The sequence below is a fragment of the Symsagittifera roscoffensis genome, chromosome 1 (genome assembly GCF_963678635.1).
Source record: "Symsagittifera roscoffensis chromosome 1, txSymRosc1.1, whole genome shotgun sequence".
Classification (NCBI taxonomy): Eukaryota; Metazoa; Xenacoelomorpha; order Acoela; family Convolutidae; genus Symsagittifera; species Symsagittifera roscoffensis.
The window spans coordinates 38,918,728-38,944,538 of NC_087062.1; the positions used below are offsets into that span (position 1 = coordinate 38,918,728).

A 25,811-nucleotide genomic window follows, 5' to 3' on the forward strand; every position below is an offset into this window, starting at 1 on the left:
TTGGCTGCTGTCAGGGTGCTCTCAGAGGTTGCAAATCTTGCCTGCAAAGTTATTCATTTTTCCAAAACTTTCAGAAAGATTAGATTCAAAATTTTAACAAAAATGTTTTTCCCAAACCTGTAATGGGATGCTGTCATGGTACTTTCAGGGTTGCAACTCTTACCTCCAATTGTAACTGCTGCAATTGTTTTTGTGCGAACCTTGCTTCCAAATATGACTGCTCAAATTCTTTTAGTTTCTGAGATATGGCGTTCTTTTCGATTTTTCTAATTTTATTTCAAAAAGTTTTGATCTTGAATTCATAGTATAAATGCTAAAAGTTAATTCGTGGATGCGTTTGAAAAAAGGAAATGTGTTGATGTTTTTAAATGCGGCTGTTTTATTTTCGTTGCTTTTTCATAGATTTTAAACAAGCTATTTTCACGTTCTTTAAACAATCCACAAGGTGCTACTTCAACAGCTCAACGCCACTACAGCTCTAGAAGGACATCCATGGTCAGCTGAAAGGCAATGAAGAAGAAAGGCAAAGCCGGGTCGCATTAACCCAAGCAGACATCATTCTTTTTTTTAATTTTATTAACAAACACTTCCTATAAGATTTTCTTGGTATGGAATTTCAGTTAACATTAAAAACACGTTCCAGGTGATCTGATGTACGCACAAATGGCGTTGAAGAGGATCTACTTACTTTTATAGTATGTTCAAATAGACTCATTCATGAGCAATTAATAGAAGTGTACAATAAATTTGCAAGTTCGGGCAAAACATTTTTTTGATTGCAGTTTGGTTTTGACAGACCCTGCAGCTAATTCTTCTAAAAAAAAGACTTTGATGATGAATTATTTGAGATGACAAAAATTGAAAAATTGAAAAACCTTCTTGACAAATGGGGTCGAATTTTAAGCTGATTTTGTTAGATCTTCTGGAATCAAACAAGGAATACTCAAATGTAAGGAATTATATGCACAGGATTTAATTTTTTTAAAATCAGTTATATCACTTTAATCATAGTTTAATTAAACAAAATGATGAACATGCTTGGAAGTCGGAAAAAAATCTTGCTTTTTGCGAGTTTTTACTGCTCATGGAGATGCTAGGCAGCAGGCTGATGCTGCTTTTGTTTTCTTCCAAGTCGAACTCTTTTTAAACCTAGTTTTTTACCCTTGCGATTAGCAAGGGTGTTGCAAACGGACAAGATTTTTTTCCCAGAAACAACTTTGTTCACAAAGTTTTGCATGTGAAAATGTTACAAGTTTTTCTAGTTAATTCATTATAAACTCTTTTTCAAATCATCTAGCATATCCTATCGTCCGTCTTTTGATTTTTGTCTGCTAAGGTCCCGTAGTGCAGACTCTTTCGAAGATTCAGCCTTTGTCCAACTTGGTGATTGCTATTTCTAAAGCCCCATTGGTGGTAGAGTTCAATGAGTTGCGGAATAATATTTTCAGGGAAATTGAGTTTTAGTTCTTGAAAAACATTTTTAACAAATTTTTCAAACATATGAAAGTATTTTTTAAAATTCCGTCGATTAATGAGCACGGAATTATTTCACGTGCAAATACTTAGCTCGCGATTAGCAAGTGTTATCAATTTGGAACATGGACTTTTAGTTGTAGACAACTTCTCCGACAAAATCACTGAATCATTTTTATCAAATCCGAGCTTTCGTCAATAAACAAAACTTTTTTTGAGCATGTCTGTGTTTCAAATACTAGTTTCTTTTGTTTTTTGTTTTTATGTTTGTCTTAGAGTTACCAACAACGGTCGGTATAAGTTCTGTTTTTAGTTTTTCTTTTTTCCTTTTTCTCGGCCTGAAAAATTTTTCTGTTATTTCTAATTGGCGTAGTGGCAGTAAAATGCACCGCTGGATGTGCGAAACAAGTTTGCTATTTATGTGAGAATTTAAATTGCCGGAAAGCAAGATACTCAATGTCGCAAGAGGCGTGTGAGGAATAAAACGCTATATTGAACCTTGGGTTTTTGTCAAAATGTCATTCCACAGTCATTCCAAATATTCTGCGATTTAAAAAATAATTTTTATTCCCCGTTCAAAAGACATGTTTTAGGAAGTCAACAGTTCGACTTCTTACAAAACTTCTGATCTGTTAAAATAACAAATCCACAGTCATTCCAGATATTCTGCGATTTAAAAAAAAATTTTATTCCCCGTTCAAAAGACATGTTTTAGGAAGTCAACAGTTCGACTTTTTACAAAACTTCTGATCTGTTAAAATTGACAATTTAAAACGATTTTTTGCCATGCTATTTAAAAAATGGTTTCGGAACAAACGTGTTTAAAAAGTAAAATGGTGAAATTTAAAGCGACAAATTAAGAAGATTCGGTAATTATCACAATCCAAACTAAATTTTTACGGCAACTTGAATGCGTGGACAACTAATATATGAATTGTAGGACTCTTTTAGTGGCCAAAACAACCAGAAGAACTTGTACGATTTTCTTGGTATGGAATTTCAGTTAACATTAAAAACACGTTCCAGGTGATCTGATGTACGCACAAATGGCGTTGAAGAGGATCTACTTACCTTTATAGTATATTCAAACAGACTCATGCATGAGCAATCAATAGAAGTGTACAATAAATATTGTTAATTTGAAGTTCGGGCAAAACATCTTTTTGAGTGCAGTTTTGTTTTGACAGCCCCTGCAGCTAATTCTTCTAAAAAAAGACTTTGTTGATGAATTGTTTGAGATGACAAAAATTGAAAATTTGAAAAACTTTCTTGACAAATGGGATCGAATTTTTAGCTGATTTTGTTAGATCTTCTGGAATCAAACAAGGAATACTCAAATGGTAGGAAATATATGCACAGGATTTATTTTTTTTTAAAATCAGTTATATCACTTTAATCATAGTTTAATTAAACAAAATGATGAACATGCTTGGAAGTCGGAAAAAACTTGCTGATTGCGAGTACTTACTGCTCATGGAGATGGTAGGCAGCAGGCTGATGCTGCTTTTGTTTTCTCCCAAGTCGAACTCTTTTTAAACCTAGTTTTTTACCCTTGCGATTATTAAGGGTTCTGCAAAAGGACAGGATTTTTTTCCCAGAAACAACTTTGCTCACAAGATTTCGCATGTAAAAATGTTACAAGTTTTTCTAGTTAATTCATTATAAATTCTTTTTAAAATCATCTAGCATATCCTATCGTCCGTCTTTTGATTTTTTCTGCTAAGTTCCCGTAGTGCAGACTCTTTTTAAGATTCAACTTTTGTCCAACTTGGTGATTGCTACTTCTAAAGCCCCATTGGTAGAGTTCAATGAATGGCAGAAAAATATTTTCAGGGAAATTGAGTTTTAAATTTTGAAAAACATTTTTAACAAGTTTTTCAAACATATGAAAGTATTTTTTAAAATTCCGTCGATTACTGAGCACGGAATTATTTCACGTGCAAATATTTAGTTCGCGATTAGCAAGTGTTATCAAATTAGAACATGGACTTTTAGTTGTAGACAACTTCTCCGACAAAATCACTGAATCATTTTTATCAAATCCGTGCTTTCGTCAATAAACAAAACTTTTTTTGAGCATGTCTGTGTTTCAAATACTAGTTTCTTTTGTTTTTTGTTTTTATGTTTGTCTTAGAGTTACCAACAACGGTCGGTATAAGTTCTGTTTTTAGTTTTTGTTTTTTCCTTTTTCTCGGCCTGAAAAATTTTTCTGTTATTTCTAATCGAAGTAGTGGCAGTATAATGCACCGCTGGATGAGCGAAACAAGTTTGCTATATATGTGAGAATATAAATTGCCGGAAAGCAATATACTCAATGTCGCAAGAGGCGTGTGAGGAATAAAACGCTATATTGAACCTTGGGTTTTTGTCAAAATGTCATTCCACAGTCATTCCAGATATTCTGCGATTTAAAAAAAAAATTTCTTCCCCGTTCAAAAGACATCTTTTAGGAAGTCAACAGTTCGACTTTTTACAAAACTTCTGATCTGTTAAAATTGACAATTTAAAACGATTTTTTGCCATGCTATTTAAAAAATGGTTTCGGAACAAACGTGTTTAAAAAGTAAAATGGTGAAATTTAAAGCGACAAATTAAGAAGATTCGGTAATTATCACAACCCAAATTAAATTTTTACGGCAACTTGAATGCGTTGAAAACTAATATATGAGTTGTAAGACTCTTTTAGTGGCCAAAACAACCAGAAGAACTTGTACGATTTTCTTCGTATGGAATTTCAGTTAACATTAAAAACACGTTCCAGGTGATCTGATGTACGCACAAATGGCGTTGAAGAGGATCTACTTACCTTTATAGTATATTCAAATAGACTCATTCATGAACAATCAATAGAAGTGTACAATAAATACTGTTAATTTGAAGTTCGGGCAAAACATCTTTTTGATTGCAGTTTTGTTTTGACAGCCCCCGCAGCTAATTCTTCTATAAAAAGACTTTGTTGATGAATTGTTTGAGATGACAAAAATTGAAAATTTGAAAAACCTTCTTGACAAATGGGATCGAATTTTTAGCTGATTTTGTTAGATCTTCTGGAATCAAACAAGGAATACTCAAATGGAAGGAATTATATGCACAGGATTTAATTTTTTTTAAATCAACTATATCACTTTAATCATAGTTTAACTAAACAAAATGATGAACATGCTTGGAAGTCGGAAAAAATCTTGCTGAATGCGAGTACTTACTGCCCATGGAGATGCTAGGCAGCAGGCTGATGCTGCTTTTGTTTTCTTCCAAGTCGAACTCTTTTTAAACCTAGTTTTTTACCCTTGCGATTAGCAAGGGTGTTGCAAACGGACAAGATTTTTTTCCCAGAAACAACTTTGTTCGGAAGATTTCGCATGTGAAAATGTTACAAGTTTTTCTAGTTATTTCATTATAAATTCTTTTTAAAATCATCTAGCATATCCTATCGTCCGTCTTTTGATTTTTGTCTGCTAAGTTCCGTAGTGCAGACTCTTTTGAAGATTCAGCCTTTGTCCAACTTGGTGATTGCTACTTCTAAAGCCCCATTGGTAGAGTTCAATGAGTTGCAAAAATATTTTCAGGGAAATTCAGTTTTAATGTTTGAAAAACATTTTTAACAAGTTTTTCAAACATATGAAAAAAAATTTTAAAATTCCGTCGATTACTGAGCACGGAATTATTTCACGTGCAAATATTTAGTTCGCGATTAGCAAGTGTTATCAAATTAGAACATGGACTTTTAGTTGTAGACAACTTCTCCGACAAAATCACTGAATCATTTTTATCAAATCCGAGCTTTCGTCAATAAACAAAACTTTTTTTGAGCATGTCTGTGTTTCAAATACTAGTTTCTTTTGTTTTTTGTTTTTATGTTTGTCTTAGAGTTACCAACAACGGTCGGTATAAGTTCTGTTTTTAGTTTTTCTTTTTTCCTTTTTCTCGGCCTGAAAAATTTTTCTGTTATTTCTAATTGGCGTAGTGGCAGTAAAATGCACCGCTGGATGTGCGAAACAAGTTTGCTATTTATGTGAGAATTTAAATTGCCGGAAAGCAAGATACTCAATGTCGCAAGAGGCGTGTGAGGAATAAAACGCTATTTTGAACCTTGGGTTTTTGTCAAAATGTCATTCCACAGTCATTCCAAATATTCTGCGATTTAAAAAATAATTTTTATTCCCCGTTCAAAAGACATGTTTTAGGAAGTCAACAGTTCGACTTCTTACAAAACTTCTGATCTGTTAAAATTGACAATTTAAAACGATTTTTTGCCATGCTATTTAAAAAATGGTTTCGGAACAAACGTGTTTAAAAAGTTAAATGGTGAAATTTAAAGCGACAAATTAAGAAAATTCGGTAATTATCACAACCCAAATTAAATTTTTACGGCAACTTGAATGCGTTGAAAACTAATATATGAGTTGTAAGACTCTTTTAGTGGCCAAAACAACCAGAAGAACTTATACGATTTTCTTCGTATGGAATTTCCGTTAACATTAAAAACACGTTCCAGGTGATCTGATGTGCGCACAAATGGCGTTGAAGAGGATCTACTTACCTTTATAGTATATTCAAATAGACTCATTCATGAGCAATCAATAGAAGTGTACAATAAATACTGTTAATTTGAAGTTCGGGCAAAAAATCTTTTTGATTGCAGTTTTGTTTTGACAGCCCCGCAGCTAATTCTTCTATAAAAAGACTTTGTTGATGAATTGTTTGAGATGACAAAAATTGAAAATTTGAAAAACCTTCTTGACAAATGGGATCGAATTTTTAGCTGATTTTGTTAGATCTTCTGGAATCAAACAAGGAATACTCAAATGGAAGGAATTATATGCACAGGATTTAATTTTTTTTAAATCAACTATATCACTTTAATCATAGTTTAACTAAACAAAATGATGAACATGCTTGGAAGTCGGAAAAAATCTTGCTGAATGCGAGTACTTACTGCTCATGGAGATGCTAGGCAGCAGGCTGATGCTGCTTTTGTTTTCTTCCAAGTCGAACTCTTTTTAAACCTAGTTTTTTACCCTTGCGATTAGCAAGGGTGTTGCAAACGGACAAGATTTTTTTCCCAGAAACAACTTTGTTCGGAAGATTTCGCATGTGAAAATGTTACAAGTTTTTCTAGTTATTTCATTATAAATTCTTTTTGAAATCATCTAGCATATCCTATCGTCCGTCTTTTGATTTTTGTCTGCTAAGTTCCGTAGTGCAGACTCTTTTGAAGATTCAGCCTTTGTCCAACTTGGTGATTGCTACTTCTGAAGCCCCATTGGTAGAGTTCAATGAGTTGCGGAAAAATATTTTCAGGGAAATTGAGTTTTAATTTTTGAAAAACATTTTTAACAAGTTTTTCAAACATATGAAAGTATTTTATAAAATTCCGTCGATTACTGAGCACGGAATTATTTCACGTGCAAATATTTAGTTCGCGATTAGCAAGTGTTATCAAATTAGAACATGGACTTTTAGTTGTAGACAACTTCTCCGACAAAATCACTGAATCATTTTTATCAAATCCGTGCTTTCGTCAATAAACAAAACTTTTTTTGAGCATGTCTGTGTTTCAAATACTAGTTTCTTTTGTTTTTTGTTTTTATGTTTGTCTTAGAGTTACCAACAACGGTCGGTATAAGTTCTGTTTTTAGTTTTTGTTTTTTCCTTTTTCTCGGCCTGAAAAATTTTTCTGTTATTTCTAATCGAAGTAGTGGCAGTATAATGCACCGCTGGATGAGCGAAACAAGTTTGCTATATATGTGAGAATATAAATTGCCGGAAAGCAATATACTCAATGTCGCAAGAGGCGTGTGAGGAATAAAACGCTATATTGAACCTTGGGTTTTTGTCAAAATGTCATTCCACAGTCATTCCAGATATTCTGCGATTTAAAAAAAAAATTTCTTCCCCGTTCAAAAGACATCTTTTAGGAAGTCAACAGTTCGACTTTTTACAAAACTTCTGATCTGTTAAAATTGACAATTTAAAACGATTTTTTGCCATGCTATTTAAAAAATGGTTTCGGAACAAGCGTGTTTAAAAAGTTAAATGGTGAAATTTAAAGCGACAAATTAAGAAAATTCGGTAATTATCACAACCCAAATTAAATTTTTACGGCAACTTGAATGCGTTGAAAACTAATATATGAGTTGTAAGACTCTTTTAGTAGCCAAAACAACCAGAGGAACTTGTACGATATTTTTAATCATAAAGACGTTAAAATGTGGTCAAATCTTTGCACCACAACAGCTATATATCTTCGGATTATAACTAATACCATTACTCGCTTTTTGTATAAACATGTTATTTTGTTTGAGCGAATTTGTCTTTGATTGTTGGTAAACACGCCTGGATAAGCAACAAGATTTTTTATAGAATTGTTTTGACAATAAACAGTCTGGATTAAAAATTCATACCTAGTCCGAGCCAAAAAAAATAAGGAGGAAAGATTGCACACGTTTGAGCGTGGAATCAAAAAAAGCGTGTACTCGTTTTGAGTTTATTTATTCCTAGGAATTACATCAGAACATCTGCTTAATTGGTCATGAAGAACGAATCAAATTTGGTTCTGGTTTTATTGACTAACTGTTTATTTTTTTATCGGCACGGAAGCATTCTTTGTTGTCTGTGTTGCCAATAGAATGGTACGAACCGATCAGCAGATGACAGGGGAGAGTGCAGACCACGGGCATAGTGGGTCAAGGAGGACTAGACAACGCAATGTGGATATCGTCACTTACAAATTGGGCAACACGCCAAAAAAATTGGCACGAGGTAGGCTCAGTGGTTTTATTCTTCTATTTTGTTTTTACATTTTTAGTTTAAAAAGCTAGAAAACAGTAGTGGGCATTTTCAAGGACGGATCTGGGATATCCTAGAGTGTAGAGGGGTGAGGGTGAGATGGTTCACAGCTCTCTATCAGAGACCTATTTGTTTCAAAAATTTGTCACGCAGGACACATTAAATACAGCTCAAAATGACATTCTGGACAGTTTGATTGTTGGTATTGACCAAAAAGTTGAGTTTTTCCAGCACGCACTCCCCTTTCAAATTTTATATTGGCACCAAAGGCCTGGTCGACGAAAAATATATGTAAAATAGTATCAGAGGGGGACCCATTGGGTACTCAGGTCCTCCTAAATCCGCTCCCGACCAATTTAATCCAAATTTTAACAAAGATAACCGGTTAATGTGCAAGTAGCACAGAATGTTCCGAACATAGTCTTTAAAAAAAAAAATTTAAATTGTTTTTTTTTTAATTAGTGTCCTTTTGTTTCTGCGTGGTGTGATAAAATGATCTGAATAAAATTAGATTTTAGGCATATTCACCAGTCATAGAAAACTACGCCAAGTGGAAAACAATTTCTTTCAACAGAAATTTTTTGAATTTGTGAAGTTTTTTGATACATAAAATAGCGCTTAAAAACTCAAGCTTATCATATTATTTCGGAAGAATATCAAAAATCAAACCACTTTTCCTCAACTGAGAAAAACTTTGCAAACAATGTAATCTCGTTCAAATCACGAGTTCTGATTATGATTTGTGGTACTTGATTTTTCGTGAAAAACAACAAAACTAAAACAAATTCGAATACAAAGTTCTTCACTTTTTTCAAAGGGTCGGAAAAACAAGAGTATCCGGTTGCTGTGCAAATAACACAGAACGTTCCGAGCATATTGGCTTTTTTTTTTAAATTTTTGACATTTTTTATCGTGGTGTGATGCAAGCTCGCGAACTCGACGAAAACTTAGAACATCAGTAAGTCAGGCATTTTTAATTAAAATTGTCTTCAAAAAACGAACAACAAGAAAAAACTTTTTTCGTGAAGTTTTTTTGATTTCTGTAAACAATCTGTTCACTGCCAAAGATGCTCTAAATAGAAGTTTAGCTTTGCGGCTTACATGGATATTTTTCCCATTTGAAACCCTCGCTCGCTTTATTTGCTAAAAATTAGAATTAAAACCAAAACTTCAAACCAGTTTTTCTTGTTACTGAGAACAAATTTTGAATTTCTTTAACAATGAGAAAACTTTTTGATTCATCTTGATAATTTTTTGTAGTACGAACAAAAAATAACTTTTTTGGGGCTTAAACAATTGTTTTTCCCATTATAACATCCTCGCTTGCTTGACTTGCTAACAATTAGACTAAAAACTAAATATTTTAAACCGATTTTTCTCATCACAGGGAAAACTTTCGAATTTGTTTTACAGTGAGAAAACTTTTTTATTCATTGTGATATTTTTTGTAGTGCTATTTTGCGTGGAAAAAAAATTACATCGAAAACAAAATTTTTTGCCACTCTCAGTAGTTGGTTCAATGATGCTGTAACTTTAATAGGGAAAAGACGTAAGTAATCAGCGATCATGATATTCTACACAGATATATTTTGCGATAGTTTCAAGATATAAAAACGCTGTTCTTTTTTTTTCAAGCGTTTTCAGAAAACTTATTTTCGAAGATTGATTAGATGTTTTGTGACCTTAGTTAAGGCTGTATAAATTTTTTTTATTGATCAACAAAATGTGGGAACAAAAGTAAATCAAATAAACTAACTGTTGTGTCTCGACAAAAATTTTTTACAATTTTTTTTTGTTATGTCCAGTAACAAGTAAAACGTTTTTCTTCATTTTGAAAGTGTAATGTGAATAATTCATGTGTCAAAATCTATACCGCACGCTAAAAATTCTCCAATTGTAATTGAACAAAATGTTAACTCGTATTAATGCCGTATAAGAATCAAAATTGACCACTGAGTTTTTGACAATTTCAGCTCAGAATTCTTAGTTCGTAAATATTCACTTAACCAAAAGCTTTTCGAGCCCAGTTAAATGGCTGTCGGAGCATTCATGGTTTTGCCCTGATATACGAACCTTCTTGTTTAAAATTATATTAATGTTGAAATATTTCCATTCAAATTGGTTTTTGGTATACAAGCTGAAAATTTTTTTGAATATTTTTTTTTCAAAAAAAAAAAAGATTTTGCCATTTTTGCTTTCGAGTTACTTAACCGTATTTTTTTTCAAGCAGCAAATGTATTATCTTTCCAAGCGCTATCTACAAAAGGAATTTTCAGCTAACGATTTTTTATCCAAATGAGCTCTTTAAAGTCATATTTGAACAAAATTTGTATGTTGTTGTGCCATTCTCTCAGAAAGTTCCCAACACAGTTATTTTTGTTTTGATTTTTTATCAATTTGAGCAGCTTTTTGATGCGTGGTGTTTGCAGATAAAAGCCATATTCTAGAACTATAACAAATGATTTGATTAACTAGCTATTTTTATATAAACTCAAGTATTCTTTCTCAAAAAAAAAGTATTCAAAAAAATGCACATTTAGCTTTGTGATTTTGCTAATTTGAGTGCTGAGGAAGCGCTAAATTAAGCTTAAGAAAATAGTTTTTAGTCAGAGGGAAACCTACTAATTTTTCAGCTTATTTAAGAGCTTTTCCCGTTTCTCACTTTTTTTACTCGCTCTAAATTTGACTAAAAATGATAAATGTCCTTTCAATTTTCCCCAACAGAATTGTTTTTGCTCATTTCTTATTGTCGATTGTTCAGGCTTTAGAGAATTAATTTTGGATTTCACTGAAACCAAAAAACACTACAACAAAACAGTTTTGCGTTTTTTTTTATTTTCGCCCAAGCATAATTCAAAGAAGACTACTCTTATATGGGGGCAAAGACCAGACAGTTTCGACTGCCCCTTATTTGGCCTCGGTTACGTTGCAAAAAGTAGACAGTTACTATATTAACTTATCATAATCGACAAAAAGAAGCAAATGTAGGAAGTAAATAAGTATTAATTGTTTATTTCCTGAGTTTGTTTTCTGTTCTCGATTCTGATTGCTTATTATACTATATGTCTACATTTTGAGCTGTACGAAATGAAAAATGTCTACTTTTTGACCGCATTCTACTGGTTTCTTACAGTTTTTGGTCATTGACGTTTTGACAAACTATGAAATCTGTGTTGAAAATTTCAAATCTTCAATAATAAATTTCAAGTAGTTTAGTGGAATTTAAAAAACCACTTAACTTGCCTAGGTTCAATTTGCAACAAATTTGAAAACAGGAATAAATTGCAACGCATAAAAAACTCGCGTTACGATTTTTCCTGCAGAACTTGTATATTTCATATAACTTCTCGGTTAGTAAAACATGTCTAGGAATGATATCCTTGCAAAAAATCAACTATATAAACTAAACTACACATGGCACTAATCTAATTGTTCTAAAGAAATTTTGAGTTTCTGGTTTTTGATTCATGCTTCCAAGGCATATATCTTTATTTTCTTAATGAATTTTTGCGTTGTGTGACCAGTCTGATTGATTACGGTTGTGAATTCTATTTTGCATGCAGCCTCTCGCCGCTGGTTTTTTTTTTGCTTTTTTTGTTGTTTGACCGACTGTGTGATTATATCTGTAGAGTTCACTTGTTTCAATTGCAAACTGTTTCATTTTCATAGACACAAAAACATTTCTGGATTGATTTTTATGTAAGCAATCGAAGTAGTTCAGAAAACCCATTTTCGTTATCATTAGTTCTGCTGGAAGTTTTTTGCTTTTTATTACTAAATGACGTGCTCTATCAATTTTTCACATAGAAAGAGCAGACTTTGATATCCCAGTTCATTTCCTTGTTTTTTGTTCCCAGTTGATAAATTTGTTGATTTTGTAAAAAAAAAACTGCGCTATGCTGTGAGTTTTTAGCATCACAGTGTAAAATCAGCTGTTCAGTTTAGCTACAATTACTTATGTCCCACCACATAGGAGGGTAAAATAGTGGTGTGCGCGCCCCGCTGAGAATACGGAAGTTGAAGGAGGGGTCGATCTCAATTCTCAGCAAATGTTCTTTTAAAAATTTGTTAGAAGATTAAACCACTCCAAGAATAGATACATACGTACATTATAAATATATATATATATATATATATATATATATATATATATATATATATATGTGTGTGTGTGTGTGTGTGTGTGTGTTTGTATGCAATTAGCAAGCGTTATCAAACTGAAATATACACAATTCTATCTGTTGAACAAAATGTTTAATGTAATCACTTGAATCATTTGTATCTTGGTTCATATTGAATTGAAACATTTATGCGTTCCCAGCCAACTTAGCCTGGAGTTAACGAATATACCTGGGACGGCCAAGATAATGGGTTCGAGTTTGACCTCGACCTGTTTTTTGTCTCAAACGGGATTATGCTGTTTCAAATAAAATTGACGGCCAATTATTTGTCTGCTTATGTATTTTCGGCTGAGTCGCCACATCTTTAAATCGTTTTTTTTTGCTGCTCGTTTTTTTTTTAATATGTATCGTTTTTTTTTTAGTTGATTTATTCCAACAATTTCTAATTTCAGTTACTTTGACTTCGTATTTCCTTCTTTGCTTTTTGTTTTGCTTAAATTCTGCTCAAATTATTTCCCATGCCCAATTATTTCGGCCTATTTTTATCGGCTTCATGATCTAAATTTGGGTTCTTTCAAGGAGAACAGAACTTGAAATGTATTCTCCGCACTTTTCATGTTGATTGTATGCTTACCAATCGGTTTGTTGAAACTTTTTTTTCCTTATGGAAAATGGTTTTCAAATTCCTTAAAAAAGTTTCAGTTTTTCTCAGAAACTTCCACTGATTTTCAAAAAGGGTTATCAATTGAAAGACTACCTACTCCCATGTGTGCCTGTTGACTCCCCTATTTTCTTACTTAATGCCTCTGTCTACGGCCTTCAAAAAAGCGTTGAGGATTATTTGAACAAATTTACGTTTTGTCGATAACTACCGCTCTCAAATCTGAGTTTTTGCTTTCAATGATTAGCAACACCCATATTTTTATACATTAAAATGTTTCCTTTGAAATTCGGAACAATAATTGCGTTGAATTTTATATTCAAGTTAAGGTTTTTCAAATTTAGATATAATTAGCGATTTATATGTTCACAATCGTTTGTCAGTGCGCATCCGAAATTGCTCTGAAACACGTTTCTGCACTACCGATTTCAAAGATCTAACTTCAGGTTAAAAACTGTTTTGGTTTGCATATCCATTAGAGTTGTGTCATCCGAGGCCAGTTCTGCAGGCCTCGGATGACTGATAAAATTTTCTGGAAATATTGGGCCTAGTAACAAAAAATAATAGTTTCCGTTCGCTGTGATTTAACCATTATGAGATGGAGCTATATTGGGGGGGGGGGGATTTTAAACTTCTAGACTTTTTATGTTAAAGCGTAATCATTTGTTACAAGTTTTCAGGTTTCTTGTGTTTTCAGGTCCCGACTCGAGTGAGCTGTTGGCTCAAAAGGAGAACTTTTTAAACCATGGGGTGCTACCCAACTTCAGCCAACTGGAGAAAAAGAAGTATAACCACACAAAGGGAAAAGGTAAATAGTAATCGACTTCGAAGTTAGAAAGTTTCTGGCGTTGTTTTGAAATATCTGATTGGGACTCATCGGGGAAATATCGAAATCGGTGCAACTTTCACAATTCTACATGAACATAAGCTTATTCTAGATTCGACAGACTAAATTTGAATTGCTTTGTAACGTTTTAGAAGCTTAATGAAAGTCTTCCTTTTTGAAATCATTGATTTTTGAAACACCATGGTTGAAACCGTGCTTTGTAAATTTATCCGCTGAAATTCGGATGAAATCTTTTCTTAAACTGTTTCCAGGTGAAGTTCGTTTCGAGTTATTTAACCTGGCCAGGAGAATCTTAGAAACAGTGCGGGAGAACTTTGTCAATGGGGAAGTGTTTATGAACGAGTCGTATGGGCCAATCATAGACAAGGCGCAGGCTTCTAGGACTATCAGGGGGTACCTGGATGCGGATCCGATTCTGAGTACCATCAAAGTCGCATGGAGTCAAGACATCACATCCAGGTAAAATGATGTCAAGAAAGCGTTCGTATCGGTTCGTAGTTATTACAGGTTTTTGAATACTTGTAGTCTGAGACGTTAAAAAACTGGCATTTATAGTTCAAAACTTGCAAATTTTGAAGCGCTCTCTCAATGATTGCTCTTTAGTATCTAGAACTAGAGATCTCGCTTTAAAGAAAAAATTTGTAAAATTATTCTTGATTTTTTTTAATCCAATACTAATGTGGAAAGAATGAATATTAAAGCTAAATTTTTAGTAAACCTCTGCAGATTTATTTTTTCGAGTCAACATAGTTAAATTTCATAATTCCGGAATCGTTCATACAAAGATTTTTTTGTTGGCGGTGATTTCTCTTGCTGTGATTCGGGTAGATTGAGTTCATATTTCGCCATAAAGTTGCCTTGTATGTTGATTCCCTTAATTTCTCGAGATTTTTCCAACGGTGCAAAGTGAAATGACGCTCTCAACTGGTTGAAATTTCTTAGCCAATCAGAGAACGGCATTATTGAAAGTCCTTTTGAAAGCCATGAGTCGTATGCTTGGCGTTTCTGCTTGTCGGTTAAAATTGATTTGGCATAAGAGAGTCGTTTAAACTCATTGCTTTCGCCTTCAGCCCCTGTCTTGTCAGGGTGATGAAGGAGAGATTTTATTCGGTACTCTGCTTGAATTTGTTCACACGTTGCGGCTTGAGAAACACCTAAGCTTGAGAAATGGTTTTATAATATGACATTAATTTTAGGCCAAAAAAAAACCCTAAAATTTTTGTAAAGGCGCCTTGAGTGCCACCAATATATACTAATTTTGAAGGAGAGCGCGCCCAAAGACGTGCCCAAAGACGTCTTTTTTGACCTTTTTTCAAAAATTTGCATGCGGGGTCTTTATAATGCCTTTATAGGATCAAAACAGGGTCTTTATTGTGTTCTAGGAGTATTTAGAAAATCAGTTTTTGTCGACCTAAAAAAGGTCGACAAAAGTTATTGAAAAAAATTTTGAAAATCCCCCCCCCTCGAGAAAATCCTAGATCCGCCCTGCCACCCTGTCTCAGTTAGTTTGAAAACAAAATATGTAGTGTAAACCAAGAAAACAACAGGCTCTATTATAGCGCCTTTCCACTTATAGGGAGAGGATCAGAATGACATAATTTTTCCTTGAAGTTTAACCCAAAAAAGTTTAACCCAGAAGTTTAACCCAAAAACGGCGTAATTGCCATCACCAATTCTCGTACTTTTGTTGAAAATGTTCTTTTAGTTGAATGGGCGCTTTCGTTGAATGTGCTGCCAAAGAGTTCAAAAAGTCAGTTTAGTTGATCTGAAAATTTAAACAAAAAGCGCACCTGTCAAAAAATTAAAAGCTTACCAAGTATTGCGTACAGGCATTCTGATTTATCGTTGTCCATTCGCAATTATTATAACACCCACAGCATATATGATGAATATTCAATCTGTCTGCACAACTGATAACAAGAAATTTAAATAGCAGATGAAGAAACGTGATGGTCAGCTGACTTATATCTTTGCTTATCGCTGCAGGTAATTTCAAAACATAGCAATTTTTAATAAATATTAGTCACGGTGACTACATTTAAATGGCGGCTGAATTTTTGTGACGCAATGAATTACTTAAATAATTACCACTAACCTTTTAATCTAATGGACAGATGCTGCTGAACTGGTGAACTTAAATAACTTGTTTTTGTTATTTCTAAACTCGTTTGCTTGTCTCAAAATGCCCATTGCTCCTTTTAGCTCAATTTGGTCCTATTTAATACCTTGTACGTCACCATTATCCATGCTCGTTGCTTGAAGGTGAAGCAACATTACCCAGCTCAGAAAAGTAGCCAAAAAAAATTGCATGTAGTTCTTAAACAGGGGCACAACAGGGGTTTGTAAAGGGTGATCGGAAAAAGAAATCATTCTGCGGAGCTCTTTTATTGTGATACTTTAAACGTTTTTATAAAGATATCGATAAGTGGGTTATTTTGAGTTTTGCGATGACCGAAAACGAATTATGATAGTTTCTCGTGTTTCAGCGCAGTGATGATCACCCGTGGTCCTGTCTACCAGCCGGAGAAAAGGACATACACCATGGTCATCAAAGACGACCCCACCATGCCATACCTGCGCACAGAGGGAATCATGGCTCTAGCACACCACGAGGTGAAAGATGGTATCAAGTAGTATTTAAATTTTAGTTTGTATCAATTTACACATTTATCGATTACTTATTTGAAACTAAATGGAATTAGAATTGTTTTCATTTCGGTCAGGGGCGAATTTAGTAGTATCTTAGTGGTTTTTCTCTATCCCATTTTCTCCGTCTCTCTGTATCCACCAATGTGACTATAAATTGCAAAACGTGCAAAAAAACTCATAAAGGCCAGGGGCAGATGTTTCAGTTGTGTATCTTGCAATGCTCAAATGCATATTGAGAGCACCTGCACTGGTCTTACTAACACCGCCATCAATGGCATAAAAGACTTGGGTTTAAACGCAATGCTTCTATGCGACACATGTGTCACTAATAACGAAAGAGATAACTTCATAAAGTGTAGGACCATGATGCAAATGAACGAGAAAATTGAAAAAGAGAGTGAGGGAATACAAGCACGTCTTGAAAATATGGAAAAAATGCTGACGGCATTGGTTGATGAAAAAGTCGAAAACGCTACAAAAACTACATGCGAAAACTGGAAAAAAGCTATGCAGATGTACTCAGTGTGAAACCTGTTAAAGATATGAAAGCTCAACCAGGAGCTGGAAAAGAAGTAAAACAAGAAATACATCATAATATCAATAAAAACTTCCGTATACAGAGGATCAGAGAAGATCCCGAGAAATCAAAAGTCGAAAATTTTGTCCCCACAACCGAAAAATTACATGAGTTACTAAACAAGTTAGGAGCTAAACCACAAATTGAAGAAATAAAAAGGCTAGGGAAATTCAGCAAAGAGCGCATCAAGTCAAGAACTTGATTAATAACTCTGTCAACGGAACATGAAGCACGATTGGTGCTGGCAAAGAGCTTCGAAAAAAGAGATGAGCTGCGAGATGAGAAAATTTACCTTCTGCCGGCATTATCGAAAGAAGATGCGAGAAAGAAAAACCTGTGCCTAAAAAGACGAAGAGAACTTCTAGACGAAAGAGTTCCAAAGGAAAAAATCAAAATCAGGAATTTCGAGCTGTTCAATGATGTGAAAAAAGATATGATAGAAGCAGAACAAGCAGATGATGCTTGACTAGGCTTTCTCGACATCCTGCAAATGAATGTAAGAAGTCTAATATATCTCGAACGACGAATGAAATTTGCAAATGCTATAGCAACATCAAACTATGACATAAAATGTCTCTGCGAGACTTGTTTAAATGAAAACACTGCATCATCTGAATTAATGCTAAATGAACACAATATTTATAGATCAGAACGACAAACAGCCAAAGATCAAAATTTGCATGGTGGAGTACTAATGGCAGTGAAACAAACATTTTCATAGAAATTATTGCCAAAGAAGCAACCTGAATGTTGTTGAACTTGCAGCATCCAAATAAACGATAAGCAAAATTTTGTCTGCTGTTTTTACAATCCACCTTCGAGCAGCAAATATCGCTATTGTCTAGACGATTTCGCACAAATTTTATATGAAATCGAGAAATCAAATCAATCAACTGCAACACTTATTTGCGGAGATGTAAATTTTCCAAATGCAAACTGGATTGACTATAGTAGCACCGAAAATGAAGAAAACTCAATAATTGAACTAATCGAGCAACATCAGTTCGAGCAGGCAATAGATTTTCCAACTTGTGGCAAAAACACCCTAGACCTTACATTATTCAAAAATTGTCACATTCATGCGACTCCTGACGAATTTATCTCAAAAAATTTACAATTGCTCCGACCACAAAGCAATCAGCATTCTAATTGAATGTCCTCACCTTGAGGTAAATGTCGCTATTGAAAACTTTCGAAGCTTCGGTAGCGTGGACTATAACGAAATCAAGAAATCAATACTAAGTGAGCCTTTCTCACCAGTATGTCACAAAAACATCAATAGAATGTGCGAGGAACTTTACGTCTATTTGGAAAATTTGATAAACCAACATGTGCTCAGAAGAACGAGACGTCGCCAATCACTTCCGCCATGGATTACGCCAAGTACTTCAAACATCATGAAAAAACTACGAACACAAACTAGAATATACAAATTGAAACCTACAAGCCACCGGAGAAATCTCATTCTATCTCTAAATAAAATGGTGAAAGAAGCAGTAGAGGAAGATAGAGTAAATTATCAGGAAAATTTGATGTCCACTCGTAACACACATTTAATTTTCCAACACTTTAAGAGTCTGAAAAAATCAGAAACACTCCCAAAGACTATGATCAAGGACGAAATATCTGTTTCCAAAGCCAAAGAAAAAGTGAACTTTTTGAATGAATATTTTCACTCTGTCTTTTCGCCCAAATCAAGCTTCAACCTCAGTGACATGAAGTGCGAAAACACGATATTGAGTAACTTCAGTATCTCAAAAACATATTTAAACCAAATTATAACAGAGCTGGACATAACAAAATCGCGGGGCCCAGATGGACTCCCACCAATTTTCTTCCGGCCAGAGAAATGACCGCAATTTTGCATTGCGTTTTTAAAAACATCAAGAGGGTAAGGAAAATACCAGATAAATGGAAAGTTGCGGCTGTGTCGCCTATTTACAAGAAGGGTAACAAACGACTAATGGAAAACTACCGGCCGGTGTCACTCCTAAATATCATGAGTAAACTCCTGGAAAAATGCATGTATCCGGCGCTGTATGACCATTTCATCAAATTTTTCACCAGAAGTCAGCACGGTTTTGTTAAAAATGGCTCAGTTGTTACAAACTTGTTATCTTTCTTGAAAAAATCTACGAAGCAATTGACAAGAACGCTGAAAACCATGTGATCGCATTCTATACCGACTTCTCTAAGGCATTCGACAAGGTCCCGCACTACGAACTACTAAAGACAATAAGAAACATTGGAGTTGGAGGCTGTTTCCTTGAAATAATCGCAGACTATCTCAGGAACAGGAAAAAATTTGTTCGTGCTGACAATTTCTCATCAGAAACTTTAGAAATTACAAGTGGCGTACCACAAGGATCGTTGATTGGTCCATTATTCTTCTGTATCTTCATAAATGATCTTCCTGAAGTATTGAAATTTAGTGACCCATATATCTTTGCAGACGACCTAAAATTACTAGCAGTGAATGTAGACACAAAGGACAACCAGCAGGACCTAAAAAGCGTTGAAAACTGGGTAGACAAAAACAAAATGAGTCTGGCACTGGACAAGTGATTTAAAATCGAACTTGAAGGAAATCAACACGAATTCATTCTTTGTAAAACAGCAGTGGAAAGCTCGAATGTGATAAAGGATCTAGGAATACATGTGTCCAAACATTTAACATGGACAACCCATATTGACTCAAGAATGTCGAAAGCGAATAAAACGTTCTATTGCATCCGCAGAAACTTAGAATTCAAAGTCAAAAAGCGCATAAAACTTGGTCTGTAGAAATCCTTAATACTTTCTGTTCTATCGTATGGTCTAATTATTTGCAATATCTCAAGAAGCGACTTGGGGAGATTAGAAAGGTTCCATAAGAAAGTCTTAAAATGGATCACGGGAAACGATTCTGACTATACAGAGCAGCTGAGATTTATAAACATCCTGCCTTTGGCGTTGTTTCTCCAGCTGAACGAGTTACTGATGATGGCAAAATTCTTGCATCAAGAAAACGATCACATTAGGCTCCCGGCAAAAATTGAACATCCAGGAAGAATGAAAGAAATTTTCAACCTAAACAAGACCAGAACTGAAAAAGCTAGAGGAGAGTATACATTCAGGACGTGCCGTCTAATAAACCGACTAAATCAGAAAATTTAATTTCGAGAAATGCGAGGCTTAAAGCGAAGATTGATACAGATGATGTGGAAGTTTTTCGACGATCAATTCTCAGAACAAAACAAGTGCACATGGGTCCTCTTCTGTGACTGCAACATGCGCCGAAATAACTGGAAAAATTTTGAGAACTTTGGGGATATCATCCCATCAGTATCCTACTGAAAATTCACAACAACAACAACAACAATTAGGGGGGACGCACCCCTCTTCAGGGATTTGATCCCCTGCCGACCCAAAGGGTCCCCGCTTTGGTACTTTTTAGGAAATCCATTTTTGACCAACCGACCCTAAAGTTTTTCTAAAGGCACCTCTGGCGCCAATATATACTATTTTTTGAGGGGGAGCGAGTCAAAATTTTCCAAAAAGTGCCCAAAAACGGCTTTTTTGACCTGTTTTTTCAAAAATTTGCCTGCGGCGCACAAAATTTGGCCAAAACAGCGTCTTTTTAGTGTTGTAGGAGACCTCGGAAAATCAATTTGGTCGACCTAAAAAAAAGGTCGTCAAAATTTTCGAATTTTTTTTTGAAAACCCGCCCCCCAAACCCGCAAATCATTAAAAAAAAATGATTTGCTGTTAAATTGAGCACCAATAAATTGTGTTATCAATGGCAATTGACAATGAGATTCCAAAAGTTGGTGATATAGAAACCTCTGAGCAGCTAGATGATATTAACGCTAAAATCACTTAAAAGTGCCCTAAAGGACGCAACTTTTGGCTTGCTCATGTACTCAGCTCTTTCTCTGTCCTTTACATTTCGACTGATTATTGCATGCTCACAGGAAATTAATATCAGTATCTTTTTTATACTGTAGGTTGGGACCCACTTTGTGCGCTTCTACAACGACGGACTGCAGCCCTGGAACGCCAACAGGAAGTCCTACAAGTTGAGGAAGCTAGGCAACGTGACTGGACTGCAGTCGGAGGAGGGGCTGGCTACTCTGGCCAGTTTGTTCGCCGCCAAGCACAAATATCTTTACAAGCCGGCCCTGCTCTACTGTTAGCATAACACCAATCCATTATGAAATCACTCAATTTTTAAAAAATCTCGTGTAGTTTCGGCAAAAAATGGTTGGGAATTTGTTTCGTGCTTAAACTATATTGAATATCGCAAGCCAACAAGCCAACTAGGTTTAAGGAAACTCAAATAATGAATCGATGAAGTAAATTAGGTATATATAAAATGTGTGTTATCATTTATTATTTTGATTCACTCCCTGAAAGTATTCAAATAATTATTTTCATGGATCTGACAAAAAAGTGTTTTTTTTTCATTGATACCTGTGGTAGAACATTTTGTGCTCCCCACACAATAATTGGAATCTTTTGTTCCATTTATTTCTTCTAGTCAAAATGCATACTTGTTATCATTTAGATGTTGCCTGCATGTCTTCTGTGATGGACTTCCGTGAACTCTACGATCACATCCAGGGACTAGAACCAGATCCAGACATGCGATGGCGACTGGTGTACAGAGTGAAAAGATCTCTGGACTGTGACCAGGTGGGCGGCTACGGCAAAGACCAGTGCTACCTGGCAGGGGCCGTGAAGATATTACTCAACAGGAAACTGATCAACTTCAATCTCCTCTTCACCGGGAAGCTATGCTACGATGAGGTGGACAAGGTCAAAAGGATCATCAGGAAAGACGGCTGCTTGAAGCCTCCATACTTTAGGTCAGTACATTATTCAGGGATACCCTATTTATGACATTCATTTCATCGTAATTATGGCCGATCTAATAGGCCATCGACCGAAGTTCAAGCGGAAAAAGTGCAGTCCGATAGAATATTGATGTTTTGAGTGTAAAGAGCAGGTAATTTAAAAACTAGTTTTGAATAGAGAGCTTGGAAACCCGAAATCACTGGCCTTGGAAAAATCAAAAACACTGAAATTGTACGAAGTTACACGAACTAGATATAGTTGTTCAGAAAAACAGACATGATGTTCCTATACAATTTGTTTTTAGCGACATGTCATCATATTACAAGCATCTAGACACGACTTTCCAGCTGAATTCCTTGGCAGAGTGTTTTCCTGGTTTCCTCCAGTGTCCCAATATCAGGTGTCCGGCAGTCATATCTTCGGACTACAACCCGGAACCACTCGAGTTCCTTCCCCTCTCGAAGGAGCGGAGAGATAAATTAAACGCCGATCATCTAGAAGCAGAAAAATCAAAGCAACTTCACGCTAGACAAACAGAAAAAAGTACAGATAATGTTGAGAATAAAGTCAACTCTGAGCAGAAAAGTTTATCCGTTTTGGGTAGCAAAGAAGGCAGCAAAAAAGACGGAAGCTCATATAAAGCAAAAGCTAACTGTGAATTTAAAAACGAAATTTATAACATCGGAGAAGCAACGCCTACTAGCACGATGAATCAAAACACAGCCATGGCTTTTAAAGAACTACTACATGACCCCCAAAATTTGACATATATGATGTCAAGTAGAATATCAAAAAGACTCGATGAACCTATCTTGTTGTCGAAGAGGAGAGCGCGGAAATCAGCAAATCTTCCTACAATCCCTTCGATGGATTCCAACTCTTCAAGCAGCAAAGAAAACACGGATAAGAAGTTTTTTGAGCGGCCGAAACGGAGTTTCAGGCTGAGAAACGAAAAACCTGCTCTCAGCTCGGCGAAGATTATCAGTGTGAATGATTTGAGGTCAAAACTTGACAACTAAATGCAAAATACTACTGTTCATTAATCTTAATTGTAGCTGACCTTTTAAATTTTTGGTTGGAGTAATTTATTTAAAATGAGTTTGAATGTCTTAGATTTAGATTTTCTCTGTTGGGTTTCAAAATAGAGTGTTTGCTCAAGCTGGTAAGAACCGGACTAGAATTTTGAATTATGTTAAGTTGCCCTCTCCTATGAACTGCTGGGGGAATTAGTTGGTAGATGCAAAATTTTGTATATGCTTAACTATTGAATTAGTCTTTTATAGGGGGGTTGCATACTAGGTACCATGGGGTAGGGGGTGTTTGAATAGTTAACCACATCCGAATTTTTAAATGCCGCTTCTTTGTCCTATCACTCTCCAGAGTTTGAGGGAACCTTGAATTCTGGCGTTTTTTCTACCCTAACTCATTTGCCTCAACAAACGTCGTACAGAATTGAGTATCATAATGAAGCCGTTTCTGCCATCATTTGAAAGGCATACAAAACTGCGTGTCTTGGATAAACAGTTCGTAGTTTCATTATTCATTTTTTATCGGCTATTGATACACGTGTCATTTTAAGTTTTTACACTTGCAAGCGTAGTGCAATAGTGTGAATCTATTTTTTACCAATCGATCCGCAAATAAAAGTGCTCATTCGGATAATTTTTTGCTATAATCCCGATCTGTAGCATTGCAAATTTCAACGCATATGTTCTCAGCTTTATTGGTGACTAGAGTTTGCCGACCGTCAAGAGAACAGATGGAAGGATGTGACTCCGAATCTACTGGTCGGAGGTTCAATGCGGCACTTAGCACTAGTTTCATTTGTATTTTGTGGTTTTTTTATGCATACCATTGGCAATTTATCAGTTTCTTTATTTGTGACTAGTGTTAACTAACTTTTAGGGGTTTCATGGCGTAGATGCGAGAACTTGAGAACTCTAAACCAGAAATCGGAGGTTCGAATCGGAAACTTTGCAAAAAGTTTATCTTTCAATGGGTCAAAATTTTTGCGACTTCGTATTACCTCTAAAATAGTTGCCTTCATGGCCCATAATTACCCTTGTGAGTGCTAGACTTTTTGCCCATAAATAACTTTATTCACAGGATGACTGTCGGTAGTCATCTCTCTCAATCTGTATTTTCTTCAGCTAACTAAAACATTTTACGCATGTATTTTTTAAAGTGCCCGTTCTATTCGAAATTTGTTTTGTGTGTTAGTTCAAAATTTAACGACCCCGATTTCAGTATATCAGTTTTTTATCTTTATTTAACCTAAAATGTTTCGGCTATCAAAATATTGGCTTAGCAGCTTTTTTGGGTCGTTTTACGAGTCAACAAAACTTCATCTTAGGATTTTGAGGGGTTTAAAAAGCATCTATATTTTAAATTAATTGAATTTAAAAAATTTAGGCGCTTGCTGGCTTAAAAAGTGTCGGCCTTATTAACATTTTGCAAAATTTGTTTCGATGCATAATAAAAACAATCAATTATGTTATTTTTAGGCCATTTTTCTTGAAAGAAATTTTCATCAACGATAAAATCAAGAAAGATAAAAAAATTTTGGTACGTAAACTTTTTCGATTTTTTTCAAAAACAATTTTCAATTTTTTCTGCAGCTTACATCTCAGTTTTTTGTCGGATATTTTACCATGCTATGTATGTTTTGTATCGTTATGGTTGAGAAGATTTTTCCATTTATCCTTTTTTCTTTTACCTTCTCCTATTTTTCCCATTTTCCTTCACGCATACTCGTATTGAGTTCCATGAAATTTTTTCAATTTCTAAAAAAATGATTGCAAAAACTGTACGGCTAATTTTTTTTCTACACTCGCAATTAACAAGCTTTCTCAAATCAGTATTGATTTTTTCAGGTTACAACTTGCTTAATCAAATCAGTTGAATTATCTGATAGCTTGAATTATTAAAATTCAAACTTTTAAGTTTCTTCGGTGCACTTTGTCTAGCGCTAACTACTACGACTGAGACGTCTATAGCCAATTGTTCTAATCTGGCCATGACCTGTTTTTGCATATAGCAAGAGTTCTGTTGCAAAAAAGGTGCCGGCCTTTTGTTTGTCTGCCTTTGTTTTTTCGGCTTAGTTGCTACAACACAACTTTTTTTGTGCAATAAAACATTTTCAGTGTTATTGTAAATAATCGTGCTATTCAAAATTAGTTTTATATTTCGATTGTAAGTTAAGATATTCTGACTTAAGTATAGCATTTTTTTCTTTTTTGTCAACTTAAAATGTTTCGGCTGATTTCCTTTGCGATATACAAGGGTATTGCAATCAGGTACTAGATTTTTTTCCCGTAAACAACTCTGTCCACAGGATGATCTCCAATTTCAAGATCTCCCTTTTCAGCACGTTGAACCTTTAACAACTCGAAGTATTATGCTTAGAGTTAATGCGTTACTGGATCCACAGATAAAAATTTCATGTGTAAATTATTATTTTTGGAAGCTTAATTGATTTCACTTCAATTTTTGTCGGCCTGTTTGCCTGGTGTTATTAAAACTTTTATTCAATTGAACATTAAGGTCAATTAGAAGAAAGTAACACGAGAAAAGGATTTGTCCTACACGTTTTTACCACGTTTTTTATTACACGCATAAGCTTTGAAAAAAAAAGTTAAAAGTTTTTTTAATTTATTTTCAATTTTCTTTCGAATGTATGGTTTTTGAGTGTAATTTCAATTTCAGCCAACCATTCGGCGCATGTATAAAACAACAAAAGCTTGTGGTCCGAATCCGACATGCACCTGTTTTTTGCAAACTTGACTTTATTTTGCTTTTTCGGGCGATCGCCCATCTGCCTGTTTTTGTCGTCTTGATTCCCATTGCACAATTTTTTGA

General features: G+C 34.8%; 1 protein-coding gene across 1 annotated transcript; it reads left to right on the forward strand.

Annotated features, from left to right (window-relative positions):
- Positions 1 to 7,687: 7,687 nt before the first annotated feature.
- On the forward strand, positions 7,688 to 23,058 carry LOC134844142 (microtubule-associated tyrosine carboxypeptidase-like). Its single transcript, XM_063860665.1, has 7 exons — positions 7,688 to 8,235; positions 13,742 to 13,852; positions 14,143 to 14,350; positions 16,378 to 16,504; positions 21,104 to 21,287; positions 21,664 to 21,964; positions 22,258 to 23,058. Exons 1-7 carry the CDS (start codon positions 8,103 to 8,105, stop codon positions 22,970 to 22,972), a joined length of 1,779 nt encoding a protein of 592 aa, XP_063716735.1. The 5' UTR covers positions 7,688 to 8,102; the 3' UTR covers positions 22,973 to 23,058.
- Positions 23,059 to 25,811: the final 2,753 nt, after the last annotated feature.

What these genes read in the sequence shown, in the direction of transcription:
- LOC134844142 (XM_063860665.1), top strand. Translation starts at nt 8,103, where the DNA reads ATGGTACGAACCGATCAGCAGATGACAGGGGAGAGTGCAGACCACGGG. An exon ending in AGTCAAGACATCACATCCAG is followed by an intron (nt 14,351 to 16,377) that starts GTAAAATGATGT and finishes CTCGTGTTTCAG; the next exon opens with CGCAGTGATGATCACCCGTG. An exon ending in TGGCTCTAGCACACCACGAG is followed by an intron (nt 16,505 to 21,103) that starts GTGAAAGATGGT and finishes TTTATACTGTAG; the next exon opens with GTTGGGACCCACTTTGTGCG.